The sequence below is a fragment of the Neomonachus schauinslandi genome, chromosome 15 (genome assembly GCF_002201575.2).
Source record: "Neomonachus schauinslandi chromosome 15, ASM220157v2, whole genome shotgun sequence".
NCBI classification, from domain to species: domain Eukaryota; kingdom Metazoa; phylum Chordata; class Mammalia; order Carnivora; family Phocidae; genus Neomonachus; species Neomonachus schauinslandi.
In genome coordinates, this window is record NC_058417.1 from 42445853 (window position 1) to 42462972 (window position 17120).

At 55.1% G+C, this 17120-nt stretch overlaps 1 protein-coding gene across 1 annotated transcript in view; it reads right to left on the bottom strand.

Moving 5' to 3' along the window:
• The window catches only part of MAP3K14 (mitogen-activated protein kinase kinase kinase 14), a 43707-nt gene that overhangs the window by 1851 nt on the left and 24736 nt on the right, over positions 1–17120 (bottom strand). The window contains exons 3-15 of the mRNA XM_021681604.1: positions 16847–16916; positions 14666–14876; positions 13941–14558; positions 12818–12955; positions 6834–6963; positions 6466–6597; positions 5887–5991; positions 4394–4557; positions 3752–3902; positions 1758–2132; positions 1552–1658; positions 1026–1170; positions 75–175 (exon numbers count right to left, since the gene is read on the bottom strand). Coding sequence (XP_021537279.1) covers positions 75–175; positions 1026–1170; positions 1552–1658; positions 1758–2132; positions 3752–3902; positions 4394–4557; positions 5887–5991; positions 6466–6597; positions 6834–6963; positions 12818–12955; positions 13941–14558; positions 14666–14876; positions 16847–16916 — 2447 coding nt within the window. The remainder of the gene's footprint in view (positions 1–74; positions 176–1025; positions 1171–1551; positions 1659–1757; positions 2133–3751; positions 3903–4393; positions 4558–5886; positions 5992–6465; positions 6598–6833; positions 6964–12817; positions 12956–13940; positions 14559–14665; positions 14877–16846; positions 16917–17120) is intronic.

Below are 17120 nucleotides of genomic sequence, written 5' to 3' on the forward strand. Positions count from 1 at the left end.
CTCCTGGAGGGCTGGGCCAGGTACACTGGCTTCTGGGACTCTGCCTCTAAGTAAGTGCGTACCTGCCCCCTTACCTGGCTGCTGATGCCAGTTGCGATGTCCCCCACCTTGACCCGGTGAAACTCCCGGATGTGCAGGTGTTCGCCATTGAGAGACTGTATCTGGATTTTCACACCTAGAAGGCAGGCGAGGTGACTGTCAGTGGTGTGGCCGCTGGCTCCCTAAGGAGCCCCATGCAGAGGGACGCAGGACAGCTGTGAGGATGCTGACATGACGCTTAGGCTGGAGTGGCCCTAATGGCAAACACCTGCTGGCTCTTCCCGGTCATTTTCTGTCAACCCCTAGAATTCAGCTTACACGACGCAAAAAGCTAAGGTCGGCTCTTTTGGGGAACTAGTATTCCAACTTGCACACAAAGCAGAACGGAAGTGGAAACGGAGACTCTTAAATTAGCTTGTGCACAACTCAGGCTGTCACGCTGTTTGAGTTGGAGCGGCCGCCGGCCAGGCCATGGGTGCTTGAGGCCATGTGTCAACTGGCGCTGGGAAGAGCCAGGGAACAGTGAGCCGATGAAACCCGTGTTCTATCAAAATCACAATGCAACCTATGCAGCCATGTTGGAAAACATCTCATCTTAGGAGCTGAAATCCCAGAGGAGGATCCCAGCAAACTTGTTGCTGAGTTCTTATCTTGTTCCTCCTTTTCCCTCCCGAAGACATTATTTCTTGACTCCAGGCCAGGAGAGACTGCTCTGTGCCCCAAGCGAGGGGCCTTCTGGAACTCCATCAGCAGCCCACAAGGGGCAATGGTCCTTCACCGCCCCACCAGGGAGGGCTCTTGGGCAATCAGGGCCTTCGCTCTGAACCGACTTAAGGGCCAGGTAGCTCCAGTCTGGGCACCAGGTGCCTCCCCCGCCACCCCGGCCCCCCACCAGGGGAAGGGGGACCTAGACTGCCTCAGGCTCCCCAGTTCCAGGTGGATCAGGTTCCATGGGGGCCGCTGAGCAGGCGAGTGCTGGGCCGTACCGTGGAAATAGCTCGGCGTGTCGGCGGGCCGGCCCCGGGCCAGCACTACGTCCCAGCTGGAGCTGTGAGCCTCTGCCTGGCTGCCCCACGAATGCACGCCGGAACTCAGGGTGTCCCGCGAGCTCTGAGACGCCTTTGATGGGTTCTGAAATGAGAGTGGGTGCGACTCAGGCCCCTGGGCTCAGGGGGCCATCTCTGGCCTTGGCTGGATTTGGGGCACGGGGCCCTCCCCTGGGGTGAGGAACTGCTCCCGTCCTGGGCTGGAGTGTGGCCCTCCTGGGCACTTTTGGGGCTAAGCAGGGGGCTGAGGTGAGGAATATTTCTAGGGGGCCCCAAGCCCACATCTTCTTCCCACTATCCCTAGTAGCCAAACCCTTCCCCAATTTCCAGGTGTGCTGAAGACGGATTGCCTCCTCCTGAGAAGCTACCAGCCCCCGCCCTGGTGGGGAGCCCTTCCGAAAGGAAGGGGTGACTCCCATCAGCCCGCCTTTACCACCACGTGCACACAGCCCGCTCACCAGCTTACCTTCTCACTGTCGTCCGACAGAGAGAGGCTGTCGACGCTGAGGCAGGAGAGAATCTGCTCCTGCTCCTCCAGCGAGAAGGGCTGGGACAGGCTGTTCAGAAACAGTTCTGCAGAGAGAGGCAGAGGATGGCCGTGAAAGAGCGGGAGCGGCCGGGCCGTGTGCAGGTGCCCAGGGCCCCAGGAGCCCCGGCCGGGGCTGCCCGTACCTATTTCCAGCTGCTGCAGCTCCTGCTCGGGGACGGTTGCCTTCCGCTCAGCCGAGCCGGGGTTCTTGGCAGGGGCCGCGTCCAGGGAGGACAGAGGCAATGGCTCCCACGGCCCACACTCCTCTTTGCCCCAGTTCAGGCTCGGAGACTTGTTCCGCTCTGGGGGCTCTGGGGGTAGTGGAGGTTGGAGCTGAGGGGCCCCGCCTGTTGTGTCCGCAGCTGGCTGGGGTCCTGGGGCCCCAGGAGAGAGCTCCCTCGGCTGGACAGGCAGGGTCTGGTGAGAGTGGCCCTGGCTGGCCGGTGCCTGGGCCGGGTGTGGTGGCGGCTGTCTTGGCTCTTTGTACTCTCCCCTCCAGGGGCTCCGCAGACCGCCCACTACAAAACAGAGCACGCTCGGTGAGGGGGACCAGGCCCCAGCCTCTGGGCCAGGCCACGTGGTCCTTGCTGAGCAGAGGGCTGGGAGCAAGCAGTGAGGGAGGACTCTTGTCCCACTAAGGGACACAATTTAGGAGGGCGCCGGGCGGTCTTGGAGGAGGCCTCTTCCAGGAGATGGCCCTCTACAATGGGAACACGACGGTATATCTGTTTATTCCATCTTCCTTCTAGGTAACAATCGCAAATTTAAAAATGACAGAAATGGCTCCAGGGAAAGATTCTGTCGCTAGTAAAGAGAAGATTTAAAAACAGCCCTGAGGTCATAGCAACTTCGAGTTCCCATGTAAACTGGCCTCCTTGACCTCCCGCCGCCATCTCTCTTACCCCCGCCCCCAGTCAGTGCTTCCCGAGGGTGCCATTGCTCTGGAGTGTGGGGTCAGTTCATCTGTGTCTGGGGGGGGCATGCAAGGTCTCTCTCCTGTTTTATTTATTCCCCTCTGACTCCCATAACCACTGCCTTTCCCCTGCTCACCTCCTGGTGACGTTCTAGTGTTCAACGTGGCACTTGGGGTTCGATCATATTTTTGCAAAGTGTGTGCTTTTTTTTTTTTTTAATTTTTTTAAGATTTTATTTATTTGCGAGAGAGAGAATGAGAGACAGAGAACATGAGAGGGAGGAGGGTCAGAGGGAGAAGCAGACTCCCTGCCGAGCAGGGAGCCCGATGTGGGACTTGATCCCAGGACTCCAGGATCATGACCTGAGCCGAAGGCAGTCGCTTAACCAACTGAGCCACCCAGGCGCCCGTGTGTGCTGTTTTTATTTATCAATATTTAATTTACAAAAAAGGCATCGTGTTCTAGGCCTCGCTCTGTCCATCTACCCGGCACTATGGTTTGAAAAGCTGGCCGGGCTGCCTTGCGAACACTGACTTGCTTGCCCCGCCGTCTGGTGCTCCATGGGACACAGCCAGCACCACCCGTCTTTGGCCCGTCCGCTGTTCCGGGAAGAGACGCGCCACTGCACCCTACGCCCCTCCCACAGGTGTGCAGGTGTCTGCGGGCGCTGCGAGCTGCCCTCCGGCAGAGCTAAGGGCCGCTGCCCCACATCCTCCTGCCACTTAGTGTTACTAACTTTCTGCCTTTTCTCACTTAGTGGCTGGTAAGTGCTATCTGGCTTTATGTCACATTCGCTGATTACTAATGAGCTTGAGCCCCCCTTTATTTATTTATTTATTTTCGATTTTATTTATTTATTTGACAGAGAGAGACACAGCGAGAGAGGGAACACAAGCAGGGGGAGTGGGAGAGGGAGAAGCAGGCTTCCCGCAGAGCAGGGAGCCCGATGCGGGGCTCGATCCCAGGACCCTGGGATCATGACCTGAGTCGAAGGCAGACGCTTAAGGACGGAGCCACCCAGGCGCCCCTTGAGCCCCCCTTTAATGTTGTAGTCCCTGTCCCCCATCGACTGAGCTTCGAGGCACAGTACAAAGCCCACGGTGGGTTTCATCGCCATGCTCTAGATGGGGACACCAAGGCTCTGAGAGGTCGAGTACCTTGCCCTTGACCACTGCACCACGCTGTCGCCTCTCCCACCCCTGCGGCCCGTGGGGGGCTCTTACCATGCTGCAGCGCCAGGCTGACCTTTCTCCCCAGTTCCACTGCAGACGCACGGCGGCCAGGCTCTTTCCTCAGCCCCTCCTGGATGGCCTGGGCAGTGAGCGGGGCACAGGAGGGTGGGATCTCCCTCACAGGTGGAGGCTCGCTGGCGATCTGTGGGTCAGAAGGTGACACGTGTGGCCTGTCCCCCCTCATTCCCCAGCACCCAGCTTTCTGTTCTTCTCTTCCCCACTTTCCCCTGCCCTGCCGTGCTGCGGTCGGCCACAAACACTGGAGAGGGATGGGACTTTTCCAAGGAAAGGGAAGAAAGGGGCCAGGCAGACACCGGCCAAGGTGGCAAGGTGTGCCCAGGACCTCCAGGCTCAACCTGTCAGGAGGCAGGCGGAGGTGGCCCAGGGTATGAGTGGAAGAGAGCCCTGACCTGCCGTGAGCTCAAGGAGATCCCTCCCTTAGGATCTCCCCTGGGGCCTGTAGATTTGGGTGGCAAGTATTTTAGTCACGGTCCCACATTTATGATGAGGCCTCTTCCTGTTCCCATCTGCCACTGAAAAGCAGCCAAAATGGGGGGTCACTTCAAGCCTGCAGCCTGGGTCCCGAGGCCCTGCTGGCTCCCCCTCCTAGCCATCCCAGGCGCTGTCACTGACCTTGAGGCAGAGCGGCCCCCTGAAGTACTGGGTCCAAGGGTGGCAGCCGTTGAGCATGTGGAGCATCATGCAACAGCTGCTCCAGACGTCCACCTTGGCATCACAGGGCTTGCCCATCACCACCTCTGGGGCCATGTGGGTCTCTGTGCCGGGGATGTAGTCCCCTGAGAAGGGGGCGTGAGACCGGAAAGCCAACTGTGAACTCTGACGGGCAAGAGCCTTGGCAATAACCCCCACCCCCAGCCCCCAGTCAATTCCTGAAATACCTGGAATTTGTCTCTGTTAAAGTACCTCAAATAGAGAGGAAGCTTCCAGATCAAACTTGCTGGGGACGAGCTAAATCAGGGGCTCTGCTGGGAACTGGTATAAAGAATGTATCACCCAAAATAGGGGCTCGGCCCTTTGGACCCAATCCTTAGAATACTTTTTAAAAATGGGGAGGGGCCTGAACATTGAAAAGTAGGTTGTAGGAGACTAATTAATGGTTTGATGTTTCTGAAATTTTAGTGAGTGAAGAAAAAAAACAAACTTCAATGCATAGAAGACTAGAAGGATCGATACCAGATGTGAAGAGTCACACCCCCTCCACGCTGGTGATTTGTATTTTTTATTTTTGCTCAGTTCTACTTTCTGCAAAAGATTTTAGAAATTATTCTTGTAATAAGAAAAAAACCCAATAGTTATTTTAAAGGGACGGGCAGGTGTCCGTCTTCAGTTTACATCTTCAGAATTACCAACACAGTCTTTAGTAACAGAATCACTTCTAAAAGACTGTTTTTCTTTTGGTCAAGAAGAAATAATTTTATGCTTAATGCTATAAATGAAAAAAGCAGGGCACAAAATTGGGTTATATCCGCCTTAACTATGTACAGGGTTAAAAAAAAAACAAAGAAAAGACGACGTGGAAGGAATTACTTAAAACGTTAATGATTGTCTCTCTGGGCAAGAGAAGCGGGGAGGGTCCTTTTCCCCTCTTCTTCTATACCACGTAACTCTGTAGTTGGCAAATAGTTTACAATGGATGTAGACTATTTTAATAATCAGAAAACTGTTAAGTTAAAAACAAACATTTCTCCAGCTACAGAGCCTAGGCCCCTCGGTCAGCCCTCCAGTTGTGCTTCCAGAAACTGTGCTCAGAGGCCTGGGAGGGCTGAGGCCACAGGCTGGGAGCACAGCTACCCAGACAAGGCTGCACAAGAGGGTTGGAGCCGTGGGAGCTCTGCGGCAGAAGACCCGGGACAAGGCAGCCAGCCTTTCTGTTCCCTCTTCTGTGTAGCAGGAATCTCAGAAACGTGAGCATCTGATCCTTGTTCCTGTGTTTAAGCGTAAGAGAAGCTTTCTAGAGTTGTTGAAGGGCTGAAATATAATGGTGGACAAAAAGTGCTCACGTCTTGGACTGCTGTTACGGAAAGCCCGGGAGAAGACACGGGGCTAATGCTGAGTCAAGGCTGGGGATGATCATCCTGGGGAGGGCAGTGCGGGGCGGGGCTTACCCGTGACCAATGACTTGCCCAGGCCATCGGGTTGAAGGCACACAGCATGGCCGAAGTCACAGAGGGCCGCACGGCTCCCATCGCTGGACAGGAGCACATTGTCAGCTGCCGGGCCACCCCAGAGAAGAAGAGGAACAGGTGAGTCACTTCAGGCCCCAGCCCAGTCTGGGCCTCCAGTGAGGCAGTTTCTGGCTGACCCTCCGTGGGTTTCATTAGTCATGAGGAAGACGAGAGCCTCATCGGTTCAGGCTAGAGGCAGGCAGCAGGCCGATCTCGGAGGTACAGGGACAGAGTTTCCTCCTGGGACGTTGCCACCAGCTCTGCTGCTCCCACCCTCCCCCAGTGGTTGCCGGTGTGTAGACGCTGTGTGGGCAGCACTGCCCACTGGCAACTATGGTGTCAGGCTGAGGGCTTGGGAAACACCCCCCCCCTTCCCACCGGCACAGCCTGGTCAGCCTGACTCAGGCCCTGCCACGGGGGATGGCCAGGCAGGCCCAGAAGAATCTGGGAGGACATCAGGCAGGATGAGGTAAGGAAGGAGCCCACTGGGGACCAGGGCGGTTGGGGCGTGAGCCTCACCTTTGATATCTCCGTGCAGAATCCTTCGGGTGTGGAGGTATTCCAGTCCTTCCAGAGCCTGGCCTAGGTAGTAAAGGGCCCGGTCCTCTGGCAGACAGCCCTTCTGCTTTATGAGCTGGCCCAGTGAGCCACCTAGGAGACCAATGGCCAGTCTTTACATGGGGCATTTCCAGGCCTGCAGGCAGGCCAAGGCCAAAGGCCTTCAAAGGGTAGGTGGCTGGAAAGTAGGCCTTTCCTGCCAGCGTCACAGGGTCGAGAGGTTAAAATGGAGTAACTGGGGACCAAGGTCAACCTGGGCAAGACTCGGGGAAAACCCCAGGTCTTGGCTCTGATCCGTGAGGGGGAAAGAGTGGCACCTGACTCCTTACCTTCCAGCAGTTCCATGAAGATGTTGACCCAAGGACCCTCCTTCACAGCTCCATACAAAGGGACGATCCTGGGTGAGGTCAATCCCGCACATGCCATCAACTCTTCTGCCCGAAACACTTCGATGCGCACCTGGCAGGGCCCACGTGAGTCAGGGTGAGGGCCCAGGCTGCTTCCCTGGCATCCTGGCAGGACCCTCGATGCTCCCTGCACGGAGACTGCTGATGCTCCCCATGTCCATTCTGAGGCCAGGCAGGGCCGTGATGGGCCTACTGGACCCTCAGAGACTAAACTGTGTACCCTGGGGGGGGAGGTCATGTTCAACTTCTAGTACATGGTTAAAGTTCTGTACTGCCGATGTGTGTGGAAACACTTAGAATCACACAGAAACTATTACCCTTATCCAGGCCCCTGGCATGCTGCCCACCCTCAAATCTGCCAAACACACTTTTTCTCCCCCCGGCCCAAATGGCTGGGCCATTTCTAGGACGTGGGACCTTTTGTTTATCAACATCCACATCTATTCCCCAGAGGCTGGGTTTCCATCTTATCTGCAGCCAGAGCCGATGCAGCTAAGATCCTGGCTCTGTCAGCACCCTTCTCAGCACTTTTCTCAACTCGGAATTATTTGTCTTTTCCCCTGAGGATGAAAATGTCCATGTAGCCGGAGCAATGCTTGTTTATTCTGTTTGCAGCTGTTTCCCCAGGATCTGGGCCTAAGAGAGGCTTCTCAGGGGGAGTGGCTTGGCCAAGACCCCTCCCGAAGGGACCACACACTCCTTTGTGTAGGGACCAGCATAGCATGGCGGGAAGAAATAGGCCTGGGATACAAACATCCTAGACCAAGACTCTGGCTTGGCCATTTCCAAAGGTAGATCACTTCCCCTAAGCTCTGTTTCCATATGCAAACGGTGGTGACAGGACTTGGAGGGATGATAACCAGCACCAGGCCTGGCAACTTGTGGGTGCTTGGGAAATGTTAGGTGCCCACTTCCTCCAGCTCAAATAAGAGCAGCTTATTAAACACTTAGAACTCCTAACAGAGACGTGTTCTCCTTTCTGGCTGCAGCTGGTTCTCGTGTTAGCCTTGAGAGGTACCACCAGGGGGCGCCAGTGGCAACCCAACCAGCCTGGAAGAAATCAGTCAGGACCTGGCAGAGCTTTGCTCGGAGACACGCTGACTTGGCAGGAGCTCTGCCGATGTGGGGCTTTTGGGCTTTTGGACTTTTGCCTATCAGTGGAAAATGTCTTCTGGTTACAGACTATTTGGTTTGGTTAATCAACCCGCATAAACTTTGACTCTTTGTCAGTGTTTCCAGCTCTGAACCTGAGCTGGAAGGAATTCGCCGACAGGACTTGGATTAGCCAATGTCTTTAACTCTCTGGCTCCTGAGCTGAGTGGCAGCCGAAGCACTCTGGGGTGCCCCAGAGGACTCAGCTGGGCGCTGCAGGTGTGGGCGCTGGAGGGAAGCAGTGGTGATGGCTATCTGCGGGACATCACGCAAGCTACCAGCTCCAGAGAGTTCGGTTTCAGCATTAGCTCGTGCTCCAGTCTTTCCACAGATCCTTACGGAGCTAGGTTTCTGGAGGCGGCTGTGATAGGAGTATTTTAGGGGGGATAATGTGGAGCAGGAAAGGAAGGTGAAGGTGTCCAGTCGGATTTCAAAATTGGAGAATTGTGCAGTGCCCAACAAGGCATACATTCCATTAGTGATTATGGTTAAGAACAGAAGAAAAATTTTCTTTCCACTTATGCGCATTGTTATTCAAATGATCGCTACGTTGTTAGGCTAAACACTATTGTGTGACCTAATTACTCAGTAAACGGAACTTTTAGGTACTTGTTTTGGGCCTGGGGTGCCATGAAAAATTACTGACAGACACTGAGGTTTGCGAAGAACATATGAGAACCTCTGCTTTAACTATGAAGAAATCCCTAAAACAATGTTAAAAACATTCTCACCCAGGGGCGCCAGGCTGGCCCAGTGGGTAGAGCGTGTGACTCTTAATCTCAGGGTTGTAAATTCGAGCCCTACATTGGGTATAGAGATTACTTAAAAATGGAAATCTTAAAAAATAATTTAAAAAAAATTCTCACCCAGACACACGGGGGTCAGAGGGGACGCTTCAAAACACAAGGTGCATTAGAAGTCTGTGCCAGCCCCCGGGAGAGCAAGCAGAAAGAGCAGTCCCGAAGGAGCTGGGTGAGGAGAACGCACATGGCCTTCCTGCCCAGGGCAGCAGCTGGCCCACCGCTCCTCCCTGGACGTCAGCGTCCTCATCAGGGTCGTGGGATCGAGCCCCTGAGCTCCGTGCTCAGTGGGAAGTCTGCTCGGGATTCTCTCGCCCTCTCCTCCTGCCCACCCCCCCACACGTGCATGCGTGCGTGCGCACACTCTCTAAAATAAATTTTAAAAAACCCCAAAACTAGTATTTACTGCTTGCTTAACGCACGCCGGAACGGTTCTAAGCGCTTTGTAAGCATCGGTATTTGCATCTTACAGCGGCCTGTGGGGCCGCATTGGCATTGTCCTCATCCTGCAGGCCAAGGAAGCTGAAGTCTGGGCAAGTAACTTACCCAAGGTCACTGGCAGTATCAGAGCTGGGATTTTGGTTGGGGAAGCCTGACTCGAGAACTGCCAGCTACCCTGCCTCACTGAAGGCCTTTCCAGGAGTCTGAGCTTTTATATCCGGACTGTTTCCCCCCCACCGCCCCACATCCATTCAGGAGCGAGCATACCCCGGAGTGGGGGAAGTGTGATCAGCCATCCCCTAACTGCCAAATCCACAAGCCACCTCCCTCGGCTTAACTGCCTGCATGTTGACACTGGGTATTGATTTTTCCTTCTTTTTTTTTTTTTTTAAAGATTTTATTTATTTATTTGAGAGAGAGAGCGTGAGAGAGAGAGCGCAAGAGGGGGTAGGGTTAGAGGGAGAAGCAGACTCCCCGCCGAGCAGGGAGCCCGATGCGGGACTCGATCCCGGGACTCCGGGATCATGACCTGAGCCGAAGGCAGTCGCTTAACCAACTGAGCCACCCAGGCGCCCTTGATTTTTCCTTCTTGAGACTCTCCCCTCTTTAGTATTTGTATCCATTTTATTTCATCCGTCAAAAAAGGGATAGTCACAATTCTGTATATTCTTTTAAAGATCTCAGGAACATAAAATATGTGAAAGTAACTAACACAGTACTGGGCACATGGTAGTCCAATGAACAGAGGGCTCCCCCCTTATTTCCTCTTTACCATGGAGATATTCTCCCCTCAGTCCTAGTTCTGCTTCCTCAACACGTGTCCAGGCTGCCCTCACTCATGTACCTTGCTAATGGCTGCTTCTACGTAAATGTCCACCTCCCCTTACAACCCGAGCTCCTTTGGGGCAGGTGTGTGGATTCTGCAACTCTATCTCCAGCCCCTGGCACAGTGTGCTTGGTTAACAGCTGGCTGGATTTGGCCAAGGCCACACCAACCCAAATCAGTGGCAGAGTCAAAAGGAGGCTCCCAGAACTCCATGCTCGGGCCAGATGTTCTTAAATAAATGGTTCTTAATCCTCTTTGGGCCACAGGGCCCTCTGAAAATCTGACACATGATACAGACTTCCCAACCAAAATGTGTGTGTACATACACACCACATACAACTACAACACAGAATAAAGTTTCAGGAGTTCGTGCAATCTATAAATTCATCCACTGACTAGGATATGAACTTCTACACTGGCTGATAAAAAGCACTAGAGAGACGTATATGTACCAATAAGGAAATGTGTCCATGATCTACTATTACATGAAAAACATGGCACAGCTTCTAGAGTACAATCTCATTTTAATAAAAGAAACTACATGTTTATGGGGCACCTGGGTGGCTCAGTCAGTTAGGCAGCTGCCTTCAGCTCAGGTCATGATCTCAGGGTCCTGGGATCGAGCCCCATGTTGGGCTCCCTGGGTCTGCTTCTCTCACTCTCACTGCCCCTCCCCCTGCTCGTGCTCTCTCTCAAATAAAATCTTTGAAAAATAAACTACATGTTTATTTATACATATATGCACATATATATAGTTTATATATATATATATATGTGTATATATATATAACAAGTCTAAAAAGTCAAAGGGCAGGTACTCTGAGAATGGACTGGGGAACAAGGAGACTTTTGTGTTTTGGGGTATCCTCTGAATTCTTTTAATGAGCCTGTAGTTAAAAGATCAAACAAAACCTTAAAAAACAAAACCCCCTATGTTAAACTCTGGACTCAGGGCCAATCAGCATCTGACCTGAGGCCACTGATGTTCTAGAAGGAGGACCAAGGAAGTGCTGTTGTACCACGTGCTGGGTCCTCCTCAGGGAACACGGGAGGGTGCTCAGACTTGCTCCGACCCCGTGCAGCCTGACCTCCAATCCCTGCTCCCTCCCCCAACCCTCCCCTCTTAGCTGGGAACCGTTTTTTCAGATCTTCTGGCTGAAAATCCTAAAGGACACCTGTGCCTGCCCGACTCCCCCTGACCGCCTTGTTGGCAGCTGTGTGGGCCACCAACGAGCCATCCCACTTGAAGTCTTGGGTGTCGGGGGGGGGCACGCAGATTCTGAGAGCGGCCAGCTCCAGCGGGCCTAGGCAGCAGCTCTGGCGCTTGGGAGCCCTTTCGTTGTGGTTGGAGCTTTTCCGCCTGCCTTGGGGAGGTGAGAAATGGAGTATCTGTCCTCTTCTACTTTATCAGGGTTGTTTACCTTGTTGCCTGGGACTCCGAGAACCTCAGCAGGGCAACAGCTGAGCAGCCCAGTGACTAAGCTCTCCCCAGCACTGGGCATGGGTTTCCAAGACACTTCACACTCTCACTCTCCTCCCAGCCACCCCTCAGGAGGGACAGCTGAGCCTTCTCCGATGGCCTGCGGGGGGACCTGCGGCTGAGGAGGTCAGGCACGGAGCCCTGGCCTCCAGCGGAGGAGGATGAGCCACGCGGGCAAGAGCCCAGCATTGCCAGCACGGGCTCGGGCCGGGGGCAGGCGGCGGGGGTGGAGCCTGCTTGTTTGACATAGTATGTCTGAAGTTTGGGGTAATACCTACGGATAGTCCCCTCTCAGCCTGTCACCTGGCGGCCCAAACTCTCAGACTTGAGCATCCCGGCCCACATAGGAGCCAAGGAAGCCAGGTGATTCACGTCCGATGTGTGTCCTCACCGCTGAGAGCCACAACTCTGCATGGGGCACGAGCCGGCTGGGCCCTGGACAGGGCCACCTGACCGAAGGAGGCCTCAGTTCCAGGCCTAGCTGTGTGGCTTTAGGCAAGGCACACGACCCTCTCTGGTCTCTAGGTCTATCACTGGTGAAATGGAGCCGGAGAGGTGATTCACACCTCTGCTCGCATCACATCCTAGGACCACGAGCCTCCTCCCCCACCCCTTTCTAAAGAGTGGTTCACAGCCGAACTCTGGAGACAGACGAGCCTGGGTCTCTTGCTGTAAGTCGCATTTCCTCATAATGTCCACCTCCCAGGACCTCTTACTCCTGCCAGTAGGAGGCAGAACCTGCACCTAACTCAGATCTGACTCCTCAGGGCCCAGCCTCATCCCAGAGGCACCTGTTAGGTACGGCTACCGCTCTGGTTATTACCTTCTGGTCCAGGTGTGAGCACTCCCACTGTATGGGGTTTAGGGGTTTCAGCTCAACACGATGAGCCAACTGCCTTCCAGGTTTGGACTTGCCCCTAAGGCCCTGGCATCAGGAGTGACCCAGGACACGTGCACACTTGCACACTCCGACATACACGCATACCAAATGCGGCTCCCAGGCTGGGACATGTGACTGACACTGCTCCCTTCCGGTTCCAGCTGACCCCAGGGTGCCCAGCGACAGCCAGGCTCCGTTAACAAGTCAGACCCACGGCTGCCCTGGGATTGTCCTTGAAAGAAAGCAGAGGGAATATACCAGGGACACCTGCCTGGCTTCCCTCTGCAGCCCCCAGAGCCTGGGCATACCTTTGCCTTTTTGGCGTACCTTTTTGACGGCACACTGGAAGCCAGTCTGCTTGTCCTCCATCCTGTGCACCTCCCCAAAGGAGCCTCTGCCCAGGCAGGGCTGGCGCGTGGCCCAGTGGACCTCCTCTCGGTACTCATAATCCACCGGCTTGAGTTTCTGGGGTTGGCAGGAAAGAGAGGCCCGTTTCAGTGGCCAGGGCAGCAGAGGGACGAAAGGTTACCGTGAGGAAGGCGCTCTGGGCGGCAGTCCTTGTCCGACTGCTCGGGTGGAGCCCTTATAACCAAAGACCCCAGCGGGTCTGAGGCAGGGCTCTGGAGGGGCAGGACCAGAGCGGGTTACAGGAATAAGGTGAAGGCAAAGGAGAGCTTCGCGGGTGGCCCAAGTCTAGTTGATCCTTGTGATGAAAGATCCTTCTCCCCGGGCTTTGTGGTTGTGGGACAGAAATGGAACTGTCAACAACCTTGACAATGAGAAAATACAGCTCAGGAGCTATAAAGTAAAAGAAAGGGAAGGGACCGCAAAGAGGGGTAGGGGGCAAGGGATCGTGTCAAAGATGGATGGAATAAACCCCAGATATTTAAGTCTGGTAAAATGACTTAGAGTCACAAAGCTCTCCAGTAGAGAACTGGGGTGGGGGGAAGAAGGCAGAGCAGAGGGTAGTGCAGATGGGCAAAATCCTGGTCTTTCATAGCAGGGGTGGGGAGTGAGCATCTGTGGTTGATAGTGCCAATTCCTGTTTCTCAGAATATGCATCATTCATCACACACACACGCACACAAGCACACACACGCATGCACACGTGTACACATACACAACAGCGATAGCAATAATGAGCTAATCAACCAGAAGAACTCAAAATAGAAATCTCTAAAGAGCCTGAAGAGTGACCTGGAGGTGGAGTGGGGGGTACTGCTCTCGCCAAAGCTACGCACTTTCCTACTATCTGATGTGTTCTCATGTGCACGAGTGACTTCCATAAAGAACAAAGACCACCGCCCCCAAGGGGGGAAGTAGAGAGTGGGTGTGGCAGGTTTCCAGTGCTGCTGCCCAACACCCCCCAGCAGGTCCCACCTGACTGCCAGCTGCCAATCTCGGCCCCAGAGTGGGTGGCACCCATGCAGGTGTGTGGGGGCTTGCTTACCTCCGTAAGCAGGACCCCCTCGCTGTCCTCAGTCTCGGGGCTGGGCTTTCGGGGCTTCGAACCCCCTGCCGACCACGTCTTGGCCAGGCTGGCCAGGCTGTGGGCCTGGCCGGAGCTCACGCTGCCCTGCAGGGCGTGCACCAGGTACTCCTCCACAGAAAACTTCTCCCGCGGGCCACGGGATGGGCAGCCAGGCTCCAGGTGGGGGCCAGGCACCGGTTTCTGACTGTCCACGCAGACCAGTTTGCCCAGGTAAGGGCCAGCCAGGGGCTGCTGGCTCTCTATACCGGTCAGTTTGTCTAGGAAGAAGGACTCTAAGGGGTGAGGTTTCCAGGGCTGGAGAGGATGGAATGGGAAGGGATGGGGCAGCCTGCTGTAGGGGAAGGGGTGCACGGGCTGGGGTAGGGGGCCGAGGGCCTGCGGGTGGTGGAGTTTCCACACATGATTTAGACATTGCAAAGGGCTGATCAGTTTGTGGAGTTCTGAGCGAGGCAGGGCCGGTCGCAGGTCCTCCTCGAGTTTCTTAAAACACAGTCGGCCAAGGCCTGGCTCCTTTGGAGGCTTGGTGAACTGGAGGGCATTTCTAACATACGCGGGGCCTAGTGGAGATTCATCTTCCTGTGCAGAAGAAGGCAGGTGTTAGGACCCGGGCCCAGGGCCAAGGCACCGGCAGCATCCTGAAGGCCCCAGGAGCCTGGGGTCTGGGCTGTGGCAGTGACTCTTACCTGCACGGGGACTGTGCAGCTCTCCTGCTCCGGGGTCCTGGGGAGGGGTTTGGCCAAGGCCACTCCGGCCTGCGCCAGGGACTTCGAGCTCTTCTTCTTGCGCTTCTTCTGGGCTTTGCTGCGGCGCTTCCCTTTCCAACACACACGGGCCATTTTGCCCTCCGTTGCGTGGGCCACATTGTTGGGGATCTGATCAAGGCTCTCCGACTGGCTGTCGAAAGGGACAGATCCGCAGGTTGAGTGTGAGGCAGCGGGGGGTGGGGAGGTGGATGGCTCAGGAACTGCGGTTGGATTCGTAGAGACCCCCGAGGTCAGATCCTAGCTTGGTGAGTGCTTGTGTAAACATGGGAAGGGTCCTCAACCCCAAGGAACCTGTTTTCTCATTTCTAAAATGGGCGTAGGATTTCCTGCCATGCAGACGAAGCTGGGTTTAAAGGAAACCGCTCATTTCAAAAGCCTACCTCAGCGCCTGATCCCAAAGCAAGCTTCCGACAGACAGCAGTTATTACTACCATGATGGGGCACATGCTGCTCTTCAGGTGGGATGGGCAGACGCAAGGTTCCCACACTACTCTCCAGGGTGGGCTGTCCCTGGAGAGGTCCCCAGGTGCGGGGGCGGCATATGACTTGGAGGGCCACACTCTGCAGCGGGCACTCTCAGCTCTGACAAGAGTCTGTTTCTGTTGCCTCTGGATGAGGGACAGTTGAGTCTGGGCACCTCCACCCCCACGGTTCCTGGAGATCCCTGGTTTCCGGGAATGTAAGTTGCTGCATAAACACAGACACCATTGGGGCCCCTGGGTGGTTCAGTTGGTTAAGCACCTGCCTTCGGCTCAGGTCACGATCCCGGGGTCCCTGCTCAGTGGGGACTCTGCTTCTCCCTCCGCCCCCACGCCCCCCCATGCTTCTTTTTTTTTTTTTTAAAGATTTTATTTATTTATTCATGAGAGACAGAGAGAGAGAGAGAGGCAGAGGGAGAAGCAGGCTCCCAAGGAGCAGGGAGCCCGATGCAGGACTCGATCCCAGGACCCTGGGATCATGACCTGAGCCGAAGGCAGACGCTTAACCATCTGAGCCACCCAGGCGCCCCCCTCTCATGCTTCTGCCCCCTCTCTCTCTTGCTCTCTCTGAAATAAATAAATAAAATCTTTAAAAAAAAAAAACCCAAAAAAACCAAAAAGTCTGGGCTGACACCTGGTACCACGGAGCCTTCTGTTCTCGGCCAGCCTAGAGGCTCACTACCACTGTGGATCCGAGCTGGCTCTTGGTGTTAAGGCATTGGCCACAGAAGAGTGTGTGAAAAAGCCACTGCCAAATAGCTGTGCCTCGGACCACAGCCTCAGCTGCCCCCCAGTGGCCTCACCTTCTTCTCCCCAACAAAGGAGGCAGATTCACAGCAGTCCTAGGGGCTGCTAAAGGCCTATGGGCTTCTCTCAGGCAGCTGAAAGAAATGGGCCCTGAGAGACCCCCTACCCTGGGCCAAAAGGCATCGGGGGCAGCGTAAGGCATGTGATCCGACACTGAGCATTTCTCGGTTCAAGGGCAGCAGCCCTCCCCCAGCCTTTTTTATCACTAGCACTTTGCAAATCCCAATGATAAAAAAGTCATCCTGTTGGTAGAGGAGGGAACTGTCTCCAGGTTCAACTTGCAGTTGGCCAAAAAATCATCTTTGGGGATGGGGAGCCTGGGAACAGACCGAGCCTCACTCTGGCTTCCTTTCCGTGGGGCCACCCAGCTGCGAATCTGTCGGTCGGTCCCCTCCTGTGTCCAAACCCTCATCCCTCCTTGGGCGTGTCTCGCAGGAGAAAAGACACCAGCGGGTTTCTCCCACAGTTACAGCGGCCCCTCGGCGCCTGCGTTCCTGGTCACGCACCACTGGGAAAGTGACTCCTGTTCACAGCACCCTCCCCACTGACGGGAAATGAGGGGGAGCAGCAAGGACTCTGAGGAGAATAAAAATAAAATGTCAAGCTGACGGGACCCAGAGGCAGTCATCCACACGCCGTGAAAAGCTTTTGAAAAGCTTCTTTGGCTGACGGAGCAGTTCAGCCAGGAAAACCTGGGCGGGTTCCAAGAGCTGAGCCACAGGTGCTGGAGGAGGGAGCCAGGGATCACTGGGGAGCGGCCGGGGCGAGCAGCCGGGGGAGGGAGGACGCGGTTGCAGGTCCCTGGCCTTCTTACCTGTAGTGTTTGGACCCAGCAATGAAGATCCGCTCTGAAAAGGTGGGGCTGAACTCTTGGCTGTTCTCACCTTGCGAGTAAAGGAAAAGAGGTTGGACGAGCAGAAAGGAGGAGAGGAAGAACAGGACTGGGCACTGAGGACAGAGACATCCTCTCGGGCCGCTGCCCCGCTCACCCCACCCTCCTGCTCAACAAGAGCAGAGGGCAATGCCAACAACGGGGGCAGAAGGGTGCCCACCTCACTTCACTAACCGTGCTGCCTAAGTGACATCGT